Source organism: Artemia franciscana, chromosome 16 (assembly GCF_032884065.1).
Source record: "Artemia franciscana chromosome 16, ASM3288406v1, whole genome shotgun sequence".
Taxonomy (NCBI): domain Eukaryota; kingdom Metazoa; phylum Arthropoda; class Branchiopoda; order Anostraca; family Artemiidae; genus Artemia; species Artemia franciscana.
This window is the reverse complement of record NC_088878.1, coordinates 24,945,699-24,966,352: the sequence shown is the minus strand read 5'-3', so window position 1 is coordinate 24,966,352 and position 20,654 is coordinate 24,945,699. Positions and strand designations below refer to the sequence as shown.

Sequence of the window (20,654 nt, the reverse complement as noted above, 5' to 3'; positions counted from 1 at the left end):
TCCAATGAAAAAAAGGATTAAACTGTTGTTAGAAAATGGAATTCCCTCTTCAATTTGAATTCCCAGCTCAGAAGATGCGGTAGTAAAAGCTTGACCTCACGGACTAAAGCCAGACTTTCAAGATAAATTGAAAAGAGCGATTGAAGCCGCAAAAACATATTCTTTTGCCGTTCATCTTCTTCTCTGAGATGTTCTCGGAGTGACAGGGGATTTGTATTTCTAAAAAGCTTCTTAGCTGTTTTCGCTTTAGGGAAAGAGATTTCGTTATAGAATCGAAAGAGTTCTTTTTTCCAGCACTGTTTTTCATTAAAATATCGAAACCTTGGGTAATATCATAGCTGCTCCTTAGGGGCAACCTAGTAAAGAGCGAACCCTAGTTCATGATTATCAAAGCATTAACGAAGAGTTTACTTTTTTTGGAATATAATGTTAGAGTAATTTTGCATGGAAATAGCTATTGAAGAAAGAGGAACTTTCGTAAAATCTTTTAGCTATTGAAATATTTGTCACTGACCATGTTTCCGGAACTTTTATGGGTACTTGTATGATAAAAGCTCAACCTAATGCTCTTCTAATATGTTTTTCCAGCGCTCAATCCGAATGAAATATTCCAAAGTAAGATACAAGTATAATACTTTAGCAACAAATTTGGCTATGTATTTGCACATTAGGGGGGGGGGAGGAAAGTGTAGCGGGTCTGCATTCCTAATGTGTTAGGTACAATTATCCTGCATATTATGTAGTTGAAAAAGCTGACTCGCAAAGCTAAATGAATCCAAGCAGAGAAAAAGAAATTTCGGACATTAACCCGTGAATGTCGACATGACATTAACCAGATTTCGGACATTCACGGTTACGAATATATATATATATATATATATATATATATATATATATATATATATATATATATATATATATATATATATATATATATATATATATATATATTCTGAACATCGAAATAATTCAATAGAACGGCAGTAAAAAAATAAAAATAAAACTGAATAATTTGTTGCCGCCGAGCTCATTTACATACCAAATGTGAGTGAGTTCGATAAGGTTTTACATCATACCTTCGAAGTGAAAAAGAGCAAAAAGTTTCTTTTCTAATTCTCTTAGACCAGCCCGGAATAAATTCTCAATAGGCTTTTCTGGTCCTTAAATATTTCTCAGACAAAAAAGATTAAAAGCAGAAAGTACTAATGCTTTCGTAAACGCAAAAGAGGAGTTATTTCATATTTTTTATTTTTCATGACACACATGACAAATCCTGTTCTAGATTACACTTGATCCTTTACTAATTAAGAGTAGAAGCTGTGAAATAAAAACAAATATATTAACTTGGGAAAAGTTATTCCCTGCTATATTTCTTTGAGGAGTAAAAGGGATAAATATGAAGTCGTGAGACTTAATTCACTAAATCACAAGACCTTTATAATTTAAAGTCTAATTTATGATTTACCGCATGTATCCGACATCACTTATTTAACTTTCCTTGAAGTTTTGTTTTGACAGATAAGTTAAAATGCTCATATTTGATTTTATCATTTAGTGCTAATTAGATAAGAAAGCGTGGGAAAGTAAATAGCTTGATTTTGAGAAAAAATATTTTCTATTTACAAATACAAAAATAAATAATTTACTGCTATCGTGAAACACTACACAATAAAAGGTTTATATGACCAGATAAAGGGGGAAATTTAAGGGTTGAAGTTTGTAGACACTTATCCAAGGGATTAATTCGAGGGGGGTTGCATGGGGGCCTTTGGCACCCCATATTTTCAAAAATACCTCTTTTGTTTCACCAGTTCTGCTACGATTGGCACGCGCCACCTGAGGTACGTGATTTCTGAAAGTCGTTGTCCCCTTGGGGAATATCATATTATATATTATTATTGAAGCAATCAAAAATAAATCCCTACCTTAGATTTTGAAAAAAAAACTTTGTAATGAGTCGGATAAAATTTCGAGGTGGGTTGTTCAAACCTGGTAACCCCCCTCCTCTGAACACATTTTGATAAAGGTTTTTTTTCTATAAACAAGATATAAATGGAAGCAATGGTGAATGATTTTAGTTTGCCTGACTTTTACAGCTTTTCTTAATTGATACGCTTTTGTCTTGAAATTTCCTTTTGCGTGATAAGATCCAATACTATATGCGGCTCGAGGAACTTGTCTAAAAATTGGATATCATTTTTTTTATTGTCTATGAAATGGGTTCCTCAAACAAACAAACATCATTTGGTTGGGGGTACTCTTAATGGTAAAAAATCAAACACAAATTGTAAAAAAAAAAACAAATTCCTTTACAATTGTCGAAATTTCCAGTCTTACTTCCAGAAAAATTCCAGAAAATTTCCTGGTTATCAATCCCCTGCCCAAACAAACAAGGGGACGCGATTAAACGTAGTTTATTCAAAGAAATAAACTATATAATTGTCGATTAAAGCAAGAGAATAGTTCTTCGATAAAAGAAATGAGAGTTTCGATATAAGTATCTCATTATGATCGGAAAAAAATTCATCATTTATTTAATCAAGGTCCTTCCTTTCCCACAGAATATCATTATCGAATGAATAAACCATCATCAATAACAAACGAATGCCAAATTGATTTAATATTAATGAAACGCTAATGTTATTACCAACCGTCATATGCAAAGTAAGTCAAACTTACGTACCGTCGTTTTTACATCTAAAGTTCGTATTTTTACATTTTCACACTTCTGGGGTGAAAGTGTTTGGGGGACAAAAAAGAACTTTTTAAGAAACGCATCAATAATTTGTTTATATGCATTTTCACTACGTTTTTACGAGTCGCAAAAAGTTTTTTTTTTAGGGGGAGGGGTCAAACTTGGTAACCACCCTTGGATACGGTCTCAACGTCAGATCTCCTTAGTTCATGCTTTAGCTCTTTGTCCACACCCCCTACTTTTCTCTTGTTCTTCTCGTAAGATCTATCAGTCAGAATTTCCTTGCGAAAACCGTTCTCGCTTCTACAAATTCTAAGGCTCTAAGTTCTCAAATTTCATATCCAAGTTAGCCGCAGCAATTCAAAAGGTATTTTGTGCCATTTTTGAAAAAGTCATATGTACATCCCATCAACTTAAAAAAACTTGTATCGATACTGCTAGTCTTCAATCTATGTTAACGTTGTCAATTAGGCTGTCTGCCTTGCCGTCAAGCTTGTTCTATGCTAGCTTATGGGATATTTCATGACCGAATACTGAGTTGACCAAGGCCATCTACAGGGGAGTATCAGGTTCGGGCCCCCCTCCCCCAGCAGAAATTTAGTTCGTCTCGTAAAAACGTAACAAATATACATATAAACAATTTTTATGCTCCTTTTAAAGTTGTTTTTTTGTGCCCACCGAAAAAGAATACCCCCCCCCCACAAAACACTGGATATGTTCTTGGAGTTGACTATTGATAGATTGGTTTTTGTTTGTTACTGCACTTGCAAAATTTTAACAGTGTATTGCCATTGCTGTTTTCCTTCCTCTAGCCGAATTGGCATAGACTAGGATTCATTTTATTCTTATTTGTATCTATCTGGGCATTAAAGTCCCCTAATCTAAAAAATGCTATATTTCTTCATGGGATTTCTCTAAGTTGTGCTGTGGAGCCATATTACAGCTTTTTTTTTATCAACGGCCTGTGGTCTGATAATGGTAAGAGAAGAAAATCTGAAATATTTTATTGCTGGGGGGGCAAACTTGTTTTCATGAGAATATCAAGCAGAAGGGTCTGTCAGATCTCAACCTAAATTGTTCAGAAGTAAGATAAGTTTTTTTGTACTTTCTTGCCATCCTTTCCCATTCTAGCCTTTGGGAGGAGGAGAGTAAATTCGGGATCTTATAGAAAGTTTGTCGGTTTTCAGCCATTCTTTCCAGAAAAGAAGTCTAGGGGTCTTAGTTATATTCTTTGGGAGTTCGTGATCTGAGCTGGGTCCGTGAGGGCCTTTTGAGGAGTATTTTTCCATTTGGATCTCTGTTGCGTGCTTACCCATTCTAACAACATCATACACCAGAATGAATTTTATATCACAACTCAAGTTAATAGGACGCAAAAGTAATTGTCCTACTAGTTGTGTTTTGTGATATGCCTGATGTGGAGAAGCAGGCCCCTAGATTTTTATCATCGAGACATTTATCAGATAATGTGATGGTAATGCTCTGGAGATCACAACATGATCCGTCATTCATAGAAGAGAAGATACGAAATTTTCATCGTGAGGACATAAGAAGAAGAGTTCTGTCTGATCTGAACCAATATTGGTCGGAAGCATATAACATGCTTTAATTGTAGATTTTGGTAGTGTGCCGGGGCTCGACCTCTGTAGGCGGCTTCCCTGTTTCTTGTTATAACCCCACTTACCAGAAGAGCTTGGTGGGTTATAGTAATCATTCAAAGGAAGGAAAACTTATCCTTCCTTTGTATGGGGAGGGGAAAAGAGTGGAACCCTAAATTGTCGTCATTAGGACATCTAGGAGGGGAGATCACTCCAAACACTCTAAAAATGGAAAAATAGTCGATGAGCTGGGCTTTTAGCTTCCACTCTATATACGCAGCTATGTCATGTGCCTTTTATAGTCTGCATGCAATTCTTCTCGTCATAGCTGCGACTCGTAAGAATAAACTTAGCGCACAACCTCTTAAATTAAACTTAAATTATTTAGACTTTATCTTTCTCTCTTGTTTTTCTGAATAGAAAATTTCTGCTCAGTTGGATTTCTAGAGATTTCAGAGAATATACCACACCCTTTTAATCTTTTAGGATGGAATAAAGAAGGAAGGTGAAGAGGCTATTGTCTCACAAATAGGAGAAATTCAAAAGATATACAAGAAGCTGCTCAAGAGTCTTCCCCAAAGTAAGTGTTCTTTTGTAATAAAAGCATTAAGAGGAGATTCCAGGAAACAATACATGAATTTAAAAGGAATTTCGGTAATTATTCTACCGGGATTGCTAAAGAATTCAATGTGTTAAAATCTCTTTTGCATGTTTTTGTCTCCATTTAAATGGTAGGAGAAATTTAAAAGACACAAAACAGTTTATTCAATATCTTTCTTCTCATTTTTTTTTTGTTATAGGACTGTAAAAAAATTATTTCAGGAGATAATATTTGCATCTGGTCAGTTATCCTTCTTTTGCTATGTCTTCATTATGGCTTTTTCAGGCTAGGTCACCCGAGTTTTTTTTTCGCTTTTGTGCAAACTCCGGTCTTTATTGGTGCTTTTTAAGACTCAGAATGCAAATCAAGCGTTATTGAAGTGATTTTGTACAGGAAAACAAAATTAATCAAAAAGGTGTTTTCGTTCGGCCGTTTTCGGCCTAAAGATCCTCACTACAGTCGGGTTTTAGGTACTTGTGTCTGTACTTTTGGGATCTAAGACTGGGTAGTAGTTTTCTATTTTCGGGACCCAAAGGCATCTAAAATTGAGAAAGCAGACTGCTAATCTCGGTGCCCTAGGAAATTCAATAAATTAAATTTCCGTTCTCATTTTTTTTTTATTTGGTTCCGAACTCTAGTCCCAGTTCACGGAAACAAGGGGGAGTATTTTAGGCTGTATTGTTTAAATAAAGATACAAAAAAGTATCTTCAAAAGGTTGGGATGGGGAATAATGAGATTTTGACAAAGAAGAAATGAAGATACAAAAAATATTTTTCAAAATCTCGGGGAGAGGGAACTTGTAACTCCTCCTCCCAATTGGTGTTACTAAACCAATGGGCGGGATTTCCGCAAAACTTGTTCTGCAATTTTCTTCGGTTAAAGCAACCACGGAAACTTTATAACAAACATTAATGTTTACTTACGATTTTACATTTTGGCTTCTTTGGGGGGGGGGGAGGCTTTGCTTATGGTTAGAGTTTGTATCTAAGGTAGATACTGGCGGTGTAAAGACGCAAGAGAGGCAAATACTAGAGTTAAAAAGAAAGTGATCGCATGTGCAAAATTAACTTTACTAGAAATTTATGTTTAGTTTATTTTCACATAGTATTCGCTGTAATGAAATAATACAGTATTAGTGTTTATTTTTATATCATAGACTAGAATAAGGAGATTACTAAAAAAGAGAAAAATGTTCTATAATAAAAATCTTAAAGCTTTTCTTTATAATTACAGGATGTTGTCTTCTTTGACGGAATATAGCTTAGAATATTTTAGAAATTAAGTTAGCAGAGGCTGGAAGAATTAGTCGCGTGTGTGAATAATAGGGGATAGCTATTGCCTTCTTACTAAAATGTGAAGTTAAATACTTTTCTTCTTTGATTTTGTGGAACTTAAGCAAAGTATGTAATAATAAAAAAAAAGAAATTCAAATCCTAATATTCACGTAATTTCGCAAAAAAAGGCTTCGAAACTGAAAGTTTGAAAACTCAAAATTTGGAGCTTATTTTTCCTCTTTGTTTTTTTTTACACTTTTAAAGCTCCACGCCCTTATTTATTTATGTTCTATCTTTCTTTCTTTCAGAAATATAATTAAGTAAAATTATAATTATCAAGAATTGGAGATTAATTGATAAGGATAATGGAAAAACTACGACAGGAGTATTGTTTTAAGTCGTGTAATTTAGTATTAAGAGTCGTATGCCATTACAAATAAGATTATTTGTTTGTTTTTTAATTAAGGAATTAATTTATAATTTCGTCATGCCTTCCTTCTGGCATGCATAGACGGGGATGGGGTTTCGGTCATAAAAAGTCTTAGAACTCTTATCTTTCTATATTTTATCATAGATCTTGCACAATTTTGCAATTTTTAAGCTACTTTGATGAATTCCCCCTCTTTAGAAACTAAATCGTTCTAATATGCTTGCTAGTGTTTCTATACTTTTGATACATTACTTGTGAGATTTGATTCATTTTTGAATCGTGGTTTATCTGTAGACGTACTTGCAAAAAAAATGACTCAGTGGCTTTTTCCCATTAAAACCGGGTGTGACTGGGTTTTTGTGACCAAAATAATTACGAAAAAGTTTTTAGTCACAAATTTGATCAAAATATTTACGAAAAAGTTTTTAATCACAGATTTGGCTGCCCTTCTTCACTGTACTTCTATTCACGATACTATCTTCAATTACACGTCACTAACAACATAGCTTCTCAGATGACAGACATAAAAAAAACCGTAACGTATGCTCTGCTAGTAACAAAAAAACAGCTACCACCCTTCCCCCCAACAAAAAATTTGAAGTCCGTTTACCCCCTCTTCCCAGAATTTATTTCCTGAAAGTAAAATCTTCCAGCCGCGAGACAGAACAGGACAGACAAGTTGAAATTCGTCACCGTTTTTATCTACTGACTACATGCATGATAAAAAAGGCGCACTTGGGTTCAGGTGCCCGTTGCGTAACGTCACACGAATGCTTCAGAACTGAAGATCAATGATTGGATGATAGTTACACACACTTACCAATTGCGAAAGTAAAAAAGGATGAAGAATCAGCACTGGATTTTACAACTCCTACCAGCGATGCTGATGTTCGCTTCACGGCCCTTCAGTTAGGAAGTGCAACGGGGGGGGGCAGCCACCCTGTGCTGTCGCACACCCTTCCTGTTCACCTTTCCTATATTTCTCGAGATACCCATTTTGAGCTGGGCCGACTCTGACTGATTTTACAGAATCTAGTCATGGACACCCGATCCAAACCAAATAACCAGCGACACTAGGACTCGAGCCCCTGTCCTCATGGATAAAGGCTAGCGTGCTAACCCTTCGGCTAGGACCCCGCGTAGGTAGATATAGAAATATTATCATCATAAATTCTTTTTAAGTCTGACTTTTCAGTAATTACTCATTCATGGAAAGAGGCTTTCAAGCATTCATTTGATCATCATTTTTCAGGCTGTCAAGAAGTAAAAAAGTCCGCAGTCTCGACTATATTGCCCTCCAGTTTTAAAGAGCCGATAACAATAGCCTGCGATGCGGAAACTGATAAGGGAGGATGGATGATTATACAAAGACGGATTAATGGAGATGAAAATTTCAACCGAGACTGGGATAGCTATAGAAAAGGCTTTGGAAAGCCTAGTGGTAAGCCATTTTATATTCTTGCCTCAGCTGCCACGGGACAGATATATAATTTGAAATTTGCTTTAATACCATAATTTAGAACATAAAACATTTTTGATCGTTTTGGGTTGACGTATTCTTTGGAAATATTTCTGAGAAGAAAAGAGAGTAGATTTTGCGAATTCATCAGCGATGCTAAGCTGAATAGTAGCTATTCCAAATGAAATATACAGTTATCAGGCAGGTACATGGAAAAATATTTTGGGTGGGAATGGAGGGGGGGCAAATTTTAAAAGGGGAAAAAGTAAACACATAATCTTAAGAATGCTGGTTTAGGGCAACGGGGTCTGGTTCCCTCATTGTATGATTACGTTCGTTAAAGAAAGACCTTTAACTAAACACATATAAAAATATACAGTATTTAAATTCATTTTTGAAAATATTTGCTAAAGCTAAATGCCATTTCAGCGAGCTACGAATTTTTCTTTTTAGACTGCAATGCAAAGAATTTTTTTGCCCTAGTAAAATTTCTGAAGGAGTTTTTCTGCAAAACATATAAAAACACATTACAATACCATGGTTTTTTCTCAGGGGCCCTTCATATTAGTATCAAGAAAGAATTTCCCTTCCTTCACTGCCCCTCCATGGTTCCTTGGTACTTGTACTGTTTCAGGGCTCATTCCAAAAAGTTCATTTTGAGGAAGAATGAAGTTTAATTTTTGGGACGATAATCTGGGAAGAATAAATTTGGAAATTTGACAAATTAGGAAGTTAAATTTTCTTTTCGGGAATATTTTATGGGCTAAACAGCTGCATGTGACACATGAGCCACAAGTTTCCGACCACTTGCATAGCGGATATTTAAAACTATTTTTAGTCACTATTTTTCTCTTTATTAAATACAAATTCTACTAAATTTTGTTGAAGTTGGTTTCTCTAACTGACGAAAAAAGTAGTTTGAGATAAATATTTGTCAAAAAAATAAATGGCAATCAAGGTCGTATCCAAGATTTTCGTTTGAAGGGGGGCACCTAAAACTTTAAAAATGAATCAAAAATTTATTTGTATTCATTTTGCTACCTTTTTTAAAGTTGAAAAAAAATTAGGGGGAGAGGAGGGCGCAAACCGGTAATCCTGGATATGGCCCTCTTGGCACTAGAATCCAAAGAATTATCTTTTTTATCACAGGATCAAGCAGTTTGCGGGAACGAACTATGAGTAAAGTGCAACGCGTGCTGATAGTAGCTGAAACTGTAAAAAAGGTATTTTGATAAAGATACACACTTTGAAAAATCTACCTCTCGTGCTGATTCCAACTATAGTAAATATAGAAGTTCATTAATGTCAAATTTAATTATAAGAAGTTATTAGCATACACAATTTTGTACAGTTTTAGAAAATAGGGAGGAAAAAGCTCCCGGGAAAGTATACGATTTTGATAAAAACTAAACTATGGAATTCCGCATGTTTTGGAATTCTGAAAGGGAGGTTTCAAACCCTTAAAAAAAACTTTTTTGGGCGAAGAGTGGTCATGGATGAGTGTTCACTGTATTAATAGTAAATTTTTTCCAAGGGGTCATCGTATCGAATCAATAGTCTCGGAATATTGGATAAGGAATCGTTCAAATGGAAATATTGGTTTATAATAGTCTTTTTAAGTAATAAAAGAGATTGCGCCACAGCTAAGTAGCCTATTGAATTCTGCCTTTTCCCCAAAAGACGGCAATTATGGCCTGAATAGTCCCATAATACTATTGAAAGCCATGTTTTGAGACCATGCTTCTTCGTTGTGGTCCATAATTCTAAACGGTCATTCCATATAACACAGTTATTGCACGTAAATTATTTTCAACTTCAGTTACCTGATTAGATTTATTTATAATTTCATTAATTATATAATTTCATTAGCGTATAGATACGCACCAACCACTACGTAGGAGGTCAGTAGACCCTCAAAAAGTATTTTTATAAGCTTGCTGTTACCAGCTCTCCAAAATAAGTCCTTCAGATCAATCTGGAAGAGGGGGGAAGGGTATTGCAATTATCTGTCCACCCTCAATTTAGCAAAATGAAGAAGTCTCCAATAGTGTAAATTAGGGTAGCTCTTAATATGATATAAAAGGGAACAGAAAAGTTTTTGTTCAAGCTAAAAATATGATTATAAATTATCCTGTGCATCACGGGGGCTGCACCCCCCTCTCCTTAAGCTTCATCCCTCTCTTTATGCTGAGGCTTAGCACATTTGAAAGCATTTTATACAGCAAATGTCGCTGATTGGTAATTGAAAGTTCTTTTTCACTGACTACCTTTCAAACCTTTAACTTTTATAGCTTAAAGCAATTTCAGTTGAATAAGCCTTTTCGCTTTCAAAACATTGCGATGCAGAATTTAAACTTTATCACTTAAATCTTATGGTACACTTTTTATTCTTGAAGCATTGAAAACTAAATGCAAAGCTTAAGCATGATTGGAGGAAGAGGGGGGAGGGGTGGCATCCCCTCTTATATATTCATACTGATAATATAATGTGTAATCTTAAGTTTTAATTGGCCTCTTTTCTTCCGGAACCTTTCTTATAATACATAAAAATGATTATCTTATGCTTGACAGAACTATCGTCACATTGACACCAATTGTTTACCTACTAGAAAGCTCCCTACTACTAGCTCCCTGATTATTCCTCAAACTTCGGATTTTCTAATGGGAACAGCCTTATCCTCTTTCTTGGAAAAGTTTTGCGTTGATGTTCTGGAAAATTTTGTTTTAAATTGGTTTTCACTTTAGAGGGCGTTATTTCTAGAATCCGTTTTGATATGGTTTGTCAGTTGGGGACCACAGTAAGACGTTCTTGAAGAAATTCTTGGTAAATTTGAACACATTTGATAAAGATAAAAAAAAAGCTATTTTGTCGATAAAAACTTGAAAATAAAGTTCCTTTTCTTGATATTCATGCTCTCAAAGAAGTTTTTAGTTTTTAATTTACAGTCTAAAAGAGCCCAATACGAAATCCCAACAGAGCGAAATTAGTCTGTTCCAAACTATCAGGACAATATTTATGGCGGGGTGGACCCATGCACTCCGGGTCAAGGCTCAGGCCTCAAAGACCCATTGCCTCCGTTAAAACAAAGGCTCGTTAAGATGAACATTCAGGATTTTTCTACTTAACGTCAACGGAGGAAGATATTCATCCAGTTGCTAGCAGGAAAAATATATAAAAAAGAATATATACTCAAATAACTACCAAAAATTTAATTGGTCCCTAAAGTAAAAGACTTGAATTCTATGCATGCCCCTACTGTAATAGGGGAATATGGTGTAGGGGCAACATTTATTTTTAAAGTCGATGACATTGAAGATGGATTTTACTTTTCAAGATTCACATTTGGGAAAAAATCATTGCACGACAAACGTTCTTGTTCCCTGATAATAATATTATAAATTGAGTTTATCCTAGAATCAACCTTGTCTCGGTTTGTCCTTAGAGATTTGTTTATGGTTTTTATAAATTGCTATAATTTTCGCAGCAACTTTTGGTTAAGCATGCGCTTTATCAAGTATTGGTTTTGTCTATATAGAACCATACTTTTCTAAATAATTTTGCATCAGTAGGGCACACCAATAACTTTGGGAAAACTTACACGAACACAACTTGTGATAGTAAAATTCTCCAAATTCCAAAATAAACGCTTGCAATAATAATACGGTAGGCCTAATAATTAACCAAACACTGGCAACACAAATTAATAGAATATTGTTAAATTGTTGAAATCGATGAGAGCAAACTTAGTATAATACAAACTCAACCGTAAAACGCAAGCTCACAGATTTATCTGAGTTAATCCCACATACAGAAATTTTGAAGGTTTGTTTATTCATCGATGAATTTACAACAAATATTTCAACTTAATCTCCCCCGCAAGACTTTATGGCCAGGAGGAAAACAGGGGAGAAACAAAAATAAAATAAAACAAATATATTTATTATATAAATTAAAATAAAACAAATATAAAATATAGTATATACATATAAAATAAATAAATACAAAGATATAAAATAAAACAAATATGACCATTTTCAACATAACGCATTCACGTCACAAACCTAAGCACTCCCAAAAATCACAAGGTAGGTAGGGGAATAGTAGGCTACATGATTGCACCAACTCAAATAAAAATAATACAAGACCTCGGTCATTTCTTTACTAGAATGTTTCTTATGCTGTTTTGTTTCAATTTTTTATGCTTTAATATTTATTTATTGTCTATGTAATTTTCTGTTTCTAGGTGATTTTATTTTGTTTTAATTCGCTTCTATCAAGACTGCAGCCATGTTGCAGTTCTCTTCTTTATTTTTGCCTATCTTTCCTATGTTGGTTTTAGACAGGACATCTTAATTTACTGCTCCTTTTGCTAGCTATATCTTACAGACGGGTGGTTACTAGACTTCTTTTCCACAATTTGGCTATTTGTAAGGCCATTTGATTCTACATTTCCATGATTATTGCTGATCTTGTGTTCTTCTGCTGGGGAACTTTTCCTGGAAATAATCCAAATAAATAGCTAGTAATGAATAACACGGTGGGTGATCCAAATAAGAAAAGAAATGATGATTTTCTGGTGGTATATTGTGGCCAGGCTGGCCACTTGATGGAAAATCTGAAAATTTTAATGAAATTTACTTGTCTAAGTTTCTTTTTGTTTCTTGAAAATCAAACCTAGGTGTCTGTCATACACTTGTGAATTTAATCAAAGGGTCTAAAAAACTACTTAGTTCAAGAAAGGTGTGTTTATTTTGTTGCCCGATATGAATTGTTAAGTCTAAAAATTCATATTTTTCAATGGAATTACTTTTACTCCATGTGTGGAGATATGGACGAGACGGTGCATCATATGATGGGTGAGCGATTAGAATCGAGTGAGTTTCCAAAGGGAGTTATGGAGATTGTATGTTTGATAAAAGATGGCAGGCGAGTATAGTCAAGGATGAGTGTTTTCTAAGTGTGGAAAGATTAGGACGATTTTTCAAGCTGTCATTGGAGCATAGAAATACTTTTTTTGTAACTGGTGTAATGTTTATGCAGTGTTTATGTTGATTAGAGCTGAATTTTTCATTCGTTATTGCCATGACCGGTAGGGCTTTTTGAGCAATACAATTGTTACTATTATTATTATTATCACTATTTTTTTTTTTTGTTAAATATACCTAGAGAAATGCTAAGTAGTTCCGTATTTCTAAATTCGTGCATTTATTGTCGACATTCAAATTTAAAGCTCCCCAAATAATTATTTATCCTTCGTCCTTGTAAGTTTTGGGGCAATTTAAAAGGAATCCTCAGATATTACAAAGGTATAGACATATTTCGGGAATAAAGGGCAAGTACGTGTTTGCTAATGTAGTTTCATTAAAAGAATTCAACTGGAAGAAACAGTTTTGGGGATTTTAACTTTTGTTGTTTTTATGAAACTTTCCTATATCAAATGAGTTTCTCGGATCTTTGAATTTGTTGACTTTTTTATTGATATTTCAGGTTTATGTGCCAAAGTTCTAGTAATAAAAAGGGACAGATTAGGGATATTCAGTGACAAACTATGGATTTTAGAACATAAAATCTATTTGAAATATTCAAGTTTGGCCATGCATCAGATTATCACTTTTTCTTTCACAAATTATCAACTAAAAAAAAATACAGCATTCTATTGAACAAATATTACCTTTTATCATTCTAGTCTCTTGAAGTTGCACTTCCAGAATCATCATTGTCACACCTAAAGATCATATCTGATATTTCCTCACTTTGAAATAATTGCCAAAATCGTTTGCTAAGAGGATCTTAAAAGGAGGATCACAATGTAATCTTGAATTATACTTGAATCCACCTGACCTATATTTACCTGCTGATCTATACTATCCTGCTGAGTCTCCCCTTGAGAACAACTTAACAAACAGTTTTTGACAATTATCTCAAAACTCTGAAAATATTAGATACGGCTTTTAGGCGTGTATGACTTTCCTGATTATTAATCTTCGCTTTAGGAATAATGACCTAGTTTTTTACTGTAATTGTTTTGTTGCATGATTATGTAATTTTCAAGACTAAATTTTGGCTGATTTCAAAAAGTTTCTTTGGAAGGTAATCTAACTTTCGGAAGTGGCACTTTGGAAAATATTCAGAAGAAAAATAATTTCTTTTATGATTGTATTTATCTGTGATGAAGCCGTATTATTTTTGAACGCTCTTTAAAGGGAATAGTCAATATTTTCCCTTTTTTACATGAGGAAAAACTGATAAGGGAAAAGCTATCTCAATTGGACTACGTCTTGAGCTATATAAATGATGGAAGATTGGTGGAATAGCATTCCGTACTAGGCATTCCGTACAAGCGAAAAGGAGAACTGATTTGATCTGGCTGGATAATTCTCTTAATTGACTAGGAATGTTCTACTTTCACGTGTTATGCTCCCGAAATGTGGGTTGTTAAGACGGGGATGAATACAAAAATATCTATCTCGAAGGGGTATATCACTTGATTTATTTTAGTATTCTCTTAATTGTCTTAGGATTTACTGGGAAAATGATACCATAGAAGTCCCTGCAATTTTATGCATAGACATTTAAAGAAGCCTATTAGTAATTTTGACCGTTTCTGTAAAATACAGTATCATATTGGACACTATCACGTAATTGAAGAGCTTTAAATGGAAGGGGTTTAAGTCCTTTCCTCCTCCTGTGGATACGACTTAGTTGTACATTTTAGAAGAAAAATGTATGGCTTGGGGTGTGCTTAAATTTCAACGAAGGTAGTGAGCAAACATGCGCAGGTTCTGTTAGAAACGTTGATAAACATTTTGTCACAAATGTCAGTTGCACTGAATTCATAATCCTTATCTTTTCATAAGCAAAATACCGCTTTAATTTCACACCTCTATAATTCGAAAATCCCCCCCCTTATGAAGTAAACTTTGTGCCAATACAAATAACCCTAAAACTCGAATCATTTAGCTTCGCAAAGGTCGATGATTTTACACTGAATGTTCAACTACCGTGAGTGCGGTGCGGGGATCTTACAGCTAAACAAATTCCCACGTAACATCTGAATTTCAGAGGCCAGGTGACGCGTAAAAACCCATGGTCCTTTTGGAAGCAATCAATCACCTATGCAAGCAATCTGTACGGACAGAGTTTCTATCGATAAACAAAAAAATTAATGAAGATTCTACCTTAATAAATGCAGCGTTCAGAGTGGAGGGTCTTGAAATAAAGAAATGTTTTTTTTTAAGGGGGCCAGCTGTTTTTAAAGGTATTTCGTCAATAAAAATAAACTTTAAAGCCTGTCACTATTTGTGCTGCTATAAATAATGTCTTTTTTTAATTGTATCAGAAAATATTTTTATTACATTTGCTCCATTCCATAATTTTTTCTGGTTTTTGTTTTTAAAAGATAGAATTTCATGTTAGAGCAATTATTTTGTTACAAAAAACATTTCATCAAGTTCTACTAAGTTCATCCACCTAATGATTATGATATAGGGAACGTAACCCTTTCTCAAGAATTTCTTCAGCAACTTTCCCCTTCATAGACTGTTGAATCCTGATAGAATTTTCATTTTTCATTTAGTTTGATAGTTCCACAGAGATGTAATAAATAGTTCACTTGATGATTCAGCTTATTTTCCCCATGAAAGGCTAAGTATTTCCAATTTCTAAATCCATCAAAAGGAAGTCCTCATGAGACTTAACTTTTCAAAGCAGCTGTTACTATATTTCAAACTGACGTAGCTATTTCTTCCTTTACTAAATTTTATTCTTTGAACAGGTGAATATTGGCTAGGAAACGATAAAATTCATGAGCTTACAAAGATGAACAACACCGAACTGCGCATCGACTTGTGGGACATCTACGGCCGCTATTGGTGGGCGCATTTCGATACGTTCCACATAGGTGACGCTGAAAGTGGCTACGTTCTGCACAGTCAAGGCTTCCGTGGTAATGCTAGTGACGCTCTGTCTTATCATGAAGGGATGAAATTTAGCACACTAGATAAAGATCATGACATTAGTAATACAAATTGTGCTCAAAGCTATCAAGGTGGATGGTGGTACTCCCATTGCCAGCATGTTAATATTAATGGTAAATATGCTCTTGGGCTGACGTGGTATAACTCTAGTGAAAATGAGTGGATAGCTGTTTCACGCGTTGAGATGAAGGTTAGGGAAAGATTAAGGTGAATTTATTTAAGCTCCATAGCTACAAGCTCGAGCCTTTGAGTTAAGAAACTCGATTTTTAAAAACTATGAAAGATGATTTCATTATCATTTAAAAAGGTTTTGACCAGAAATACTGATTAGTTATGAGATTCAGCTTTACACGTTTAACTGAACTAAAAATTTTATAAAGCTTTTAAAGGAAGGACACAATAAGCCTAGATCTAAAATCCAATATTTTGGAAAACTATGGATTCTTATTTCTTTGGTAAGATTGATCTTTCTATAGAAACTTTGTTAAATGTCTTTGTTCTGTTTGACACGATAGTTTATCTCTTATAATGAAATTTAAAGAATTTTTTTAATGATTTTTAGTCTATTCCTTGTTGTCATAAAAATAAAAAATTGCAAACATCTATTAAATAAACTGCTTTACATATTATATGTTAAATCAAATTAAACGACGTGGTGTACAATTTACACGTGACGCACATACAATACAATTAAATGACGTCATGTCTAAAAAAAGTACGGCTTTTGTCTGCATTCTAGACAACACATGAAAAGAAAAATGCGCAAAAGTTTCTAGCGTAATTTCTTTGATTTTTTGAGAAAAAAATCAAGATTGACCCAGAACTATAAAAATAATAACGTTTCTCGAAACTGAAAGATTGGGCTTTGTTTTAATATTTTAGTTGTTGTTGTACCTATTTTGCCATTTTTCTGGTGTAGTTTCTGCTTTTTTCTATGAAGTTTCGTATATGTTTTGATACTAACCAATTTTTGGGGTATCTGTCCATTTTTGTAAATTTAAATTCGTATTTGCAAAACTTGCCATATTGATTTATATTAAAAATATCCAAACGAAGAGGAAAAATTGCAATCTCTTTAATTTACTTACACTTATGTTTTGTGAACAAAGAAAATACATTTTACTAAAATTTATACAGTTTTTAAATAATTGTTTATTGTTATGATTTGTATAAAACAAAATTTGACTTAAATAAAATAAATAGCTTTTTTTGTAATTTATAAACTATATTTAAACAATGGTACAAAAACTTTAAATACCGCATCAAAATTCTTGTTAATATGCGTTTGTGTTATGTTTTTACAAGACATACAAAATTGCTTGGGGGGAGGATCAACACCCCCCCCCCTGGGTACACCTTGCCTATCCCATCTCTTGTTTTGACTCAAAATCAAATGTGTTTTCTCTTTTTTGTTATCCTTGGTTCTCAAACTAATGTTTTCGCTGATGGAATCAAAATTACTACATTAGTACTACCTTTTCATGTTGAAAGCAAGTAATATAATAATTGAGGATGATAAAATACTTAGTTTCAGTTTATTTCTGTGCTAGCATGTAAGGTTGAAAATGGGGAAGAATTTTTTCCTGCTAGTTTTTAGTAATAAACTTTTTTCTCCTATACTTTTACTAAGTAGTTCCTCAACGGGACAAGAGATAGGGATGTGAAGTTAAAAGTCAATATGATTTTCAAATGCTCACTTTCTGTTTTGTGGCAATTATATGATTTTTATAAATAATTTTTGACTGTGATTACACTAGCCAAATAAAAAAATTTACGGGCTGTTTCCCAATCAAACAAATAAATAGGTTTGGCTTGGTGCAGCCAAGTCCTGAAAAAAAAATCGAGTCTCGGAGTTAATAACCCTGTTCAATATTTCATTGTATTTATATTTAGGGTTGAATTTATTAAATAGTCGCGGGTGCAATTTTTTTTATTTCTGATATTTTTCTGGTATAGACTTCGCCCAAAAATACTAACTAATTTAGTTTGATGAGAAGTCTCGCATAAAAACAAAGAGCGTTACAATCAAGCTAATTAAGTATAATATTAATTATAAGGCTAATAATTAATGTTTATATTATATAATTGTAAGAATGATTATTTAATTAAGATATGTGGCAAATGTTTCAATTTCCACTCTTTTTGCTACTGATGGTTTCCAACGCTCTCACAATCTAATTTCAACTATTTAAACACACTTTTGGCATTAAAATATGGCAGATACCTCGCGTTCCGGTGGTCCTACTAATTTTTACTCGAATGTGTTATGTGAATATGTATTTTGCCAATATGTGCTTATTCTTAAAATTTGTTTTTGGAAAATTATGTGTTTAAATTTTGTTTATAGTAGCTTTGATGTGAGGATTTAAAATTTGATTCGTCGTGGTGACATTGTGTGTGTCTTAACTTCAGAATCCATTTTGTTCCACTCTTAGCCATGAACTATGCTTTATCAATACCATCTCAGCAACCTACTGTCCGTGCGTCACTTTAAAACATTTTTTTTTGCAGATTTACTAGAAATGAACAAATTGACTCATACATTTTCAATAGTGAACGGTCATAGTAATCAATTCTATAAGAAATAGTTGTGAATTTAAGTGTAAGCCCATTACCACAGAAAAAAGGGAGTTCCGTGCGTTTTATTGGCTTAATATTTCTTTTAAAAGAACCAATCAAGTTTTTTAAAGGCGGAGCTATTTTTTCTCCAAAGATAAGGGAATAGTTCGATTGGCTTGTGAAAATATGTCATAAAAATTATTGCCAATTGAATTGAAGCACGGAGAGTGATCTCTCTTTTTTTCTTGGGTATTCCCGGATTATATTCTAGTCTTGTTTGTAGAAGTGCCTATTTCTTGTTAATATCTTGCTACGTTCGTATATTTGTAAGGTCTTCTTCCTTAGATTTTGTAATATTCAAACCTTGTATCTAACTTTTTCAAAAATTGGAATATTGTATCAGGGGATGATTTAATACCCCCAGGTATATGGAATTTTCGGTAAAATTGCCCCGATTTTCTTTATAAATATGTATTTCTGATCTAGACTAGGCTAATAACTCTGGTCTAAAAACTAAAAAGAATAATGTTTCCAAGGTGCAGTTCTTAATTTTTAAGTGTTTTCATAAATTAAATTCAAATTTGAATCGTTGAAAATAAAAAAGGTAATTATTGAAGATTGCTTTAACATCATCTATGCTAATTTTTTTTAGCAAAATATGTCGAAACAAAAATATTTGTACTTTCACAAAAAATCTTTTGATTGTAAATATGTTACGCAAATTAGAGTATTTTACAGTGGTATTTTTAACCATGAAGCTATTTACCGCCTAAAAACAGGTGTATGACCCCTTATTAGTGCCACGAAGTTTAAACTTAAATTTTTCGCCAAATTTGAACGCTAAATTCATAACCATGATAGTATGTACCGTCCGTATTTGCGTTGAATAAGGCTCTAGTTTTTGTTCAAAATATTACCTAGTCTTTTAAATTTCTAGTACATGTTTTTAGTGTATGCTTTTGAAACTGATTGTGTACAGGTGTGAATTACTATACCAAGTGATATTATTCGGCTTACCCAATATTTTATATGTTTGGTATTAATCGCTAGGAGTGTTCGAAAATCGCAGAAATCTAAGAAAATATTATCGGAAATATTTTTAAGGATAAAGGGTACTAAGTCATTTTTTTTTAAGAGTATCAGATTGTTTTCAGTGAATTTTCTTTATTAGTAAATTGTACATTTTGTAAATTTCAAAGTTTTATTAAAGTTCAGTACCTGCTTAAAATTTTGTTTCAAAGTTTCTCTAGTAAAGTTGTTCTAACTTTTCTACGGAAAAAAGAAGAAAAAGAGGTTTATTGGAACAACTTGGTAGAAGTTGTTATTGCCAATTCGCTATTACATCGAATAATTAGAATAAAACCCGTTACCAACCCGTTACCAACTCGTCGTCTTGAAGTTCTAAACCTGACATAATTCCAAAAAAGTTCGTAAGTTTTCCAAATCAGCCGCTCAAAAACTAAACATACTCCCTGCCAAACAGGAATTGAGGTACCCTGTCTTGTAAGTAGAAATTCATTTTCATTCAAAAAAGAATAATATAAATACATAAGATGAATAATTGTATACGCCAAAAATCATAGTCAGGACTGTATCCAGGATCTTTTTCGGGGGGAGGGGGAGGGGGTAGTAAAAAAACCTTAAAAACACATCAAAATTTTTTTTATTCATTCTTGTTACATTTTTACCAATTGGACGAACATTTTGGGGGGGGGGGTCACCCTCCATAACCCCCTGTATAGACATTTGTAGCATTAGTGTCTAAGATGCACCATAAAAATGTAAATATAAAAACAAGTAGAAGAGAAAAAAGTAAAGTTAAAAAACGACATGTAATACCAGATAATAGCACCCCCCTCCCACAACCCCAAGAAAAAGAAAAATGTTAATCATAAAGCTAACCCTTAAGTAAAATCTTTTTAAGCTGCCAATGTTACCAATACTAACGACTCACTGCAATGCTAAGCCACCCGAGGCTCAGACAGCTGCGCACACTCCTGGTCCTTCAACAGTAATTCGAAGCTTCCACTTCCATGAATTCTTTGGTAATCTTTACTTTT

At 33.6% G+C, this 20,654-nt stretch overlaps 1 protein-coding gene across 1 annotated transcript in view; it reads left to right on the top strand.

Moving 5' to 3' along the window:
• Positions 1-19,822, top strand: part of LOC136037262 (protein scabrous-like) — a 45,440-nt gene extending 25,618 nt beyond the window's left edge. Inside the window, exons 5-7 of the mRNA XM_065719896.1 lie at positions 4,780-4,873; positions 7,852-8,040; positions 15,834-19,822. Of these exons, the coding sequence (XP_065575968.1) occupies positions 4,780-4,873; positions 7,852-8,040; positions 15,834-16,246 (696 nt within the window). The 3' untranslated portion in view covers positions 16,247-19,822. The remainder of the gene's footprint in view (positions 1-4,779; positions 4,874-7,851; positions 8,041-15,833) is intronic.
• The last annotated feature ends 832 nt before the right edge of the window (positions 19,823-20,654 follow it).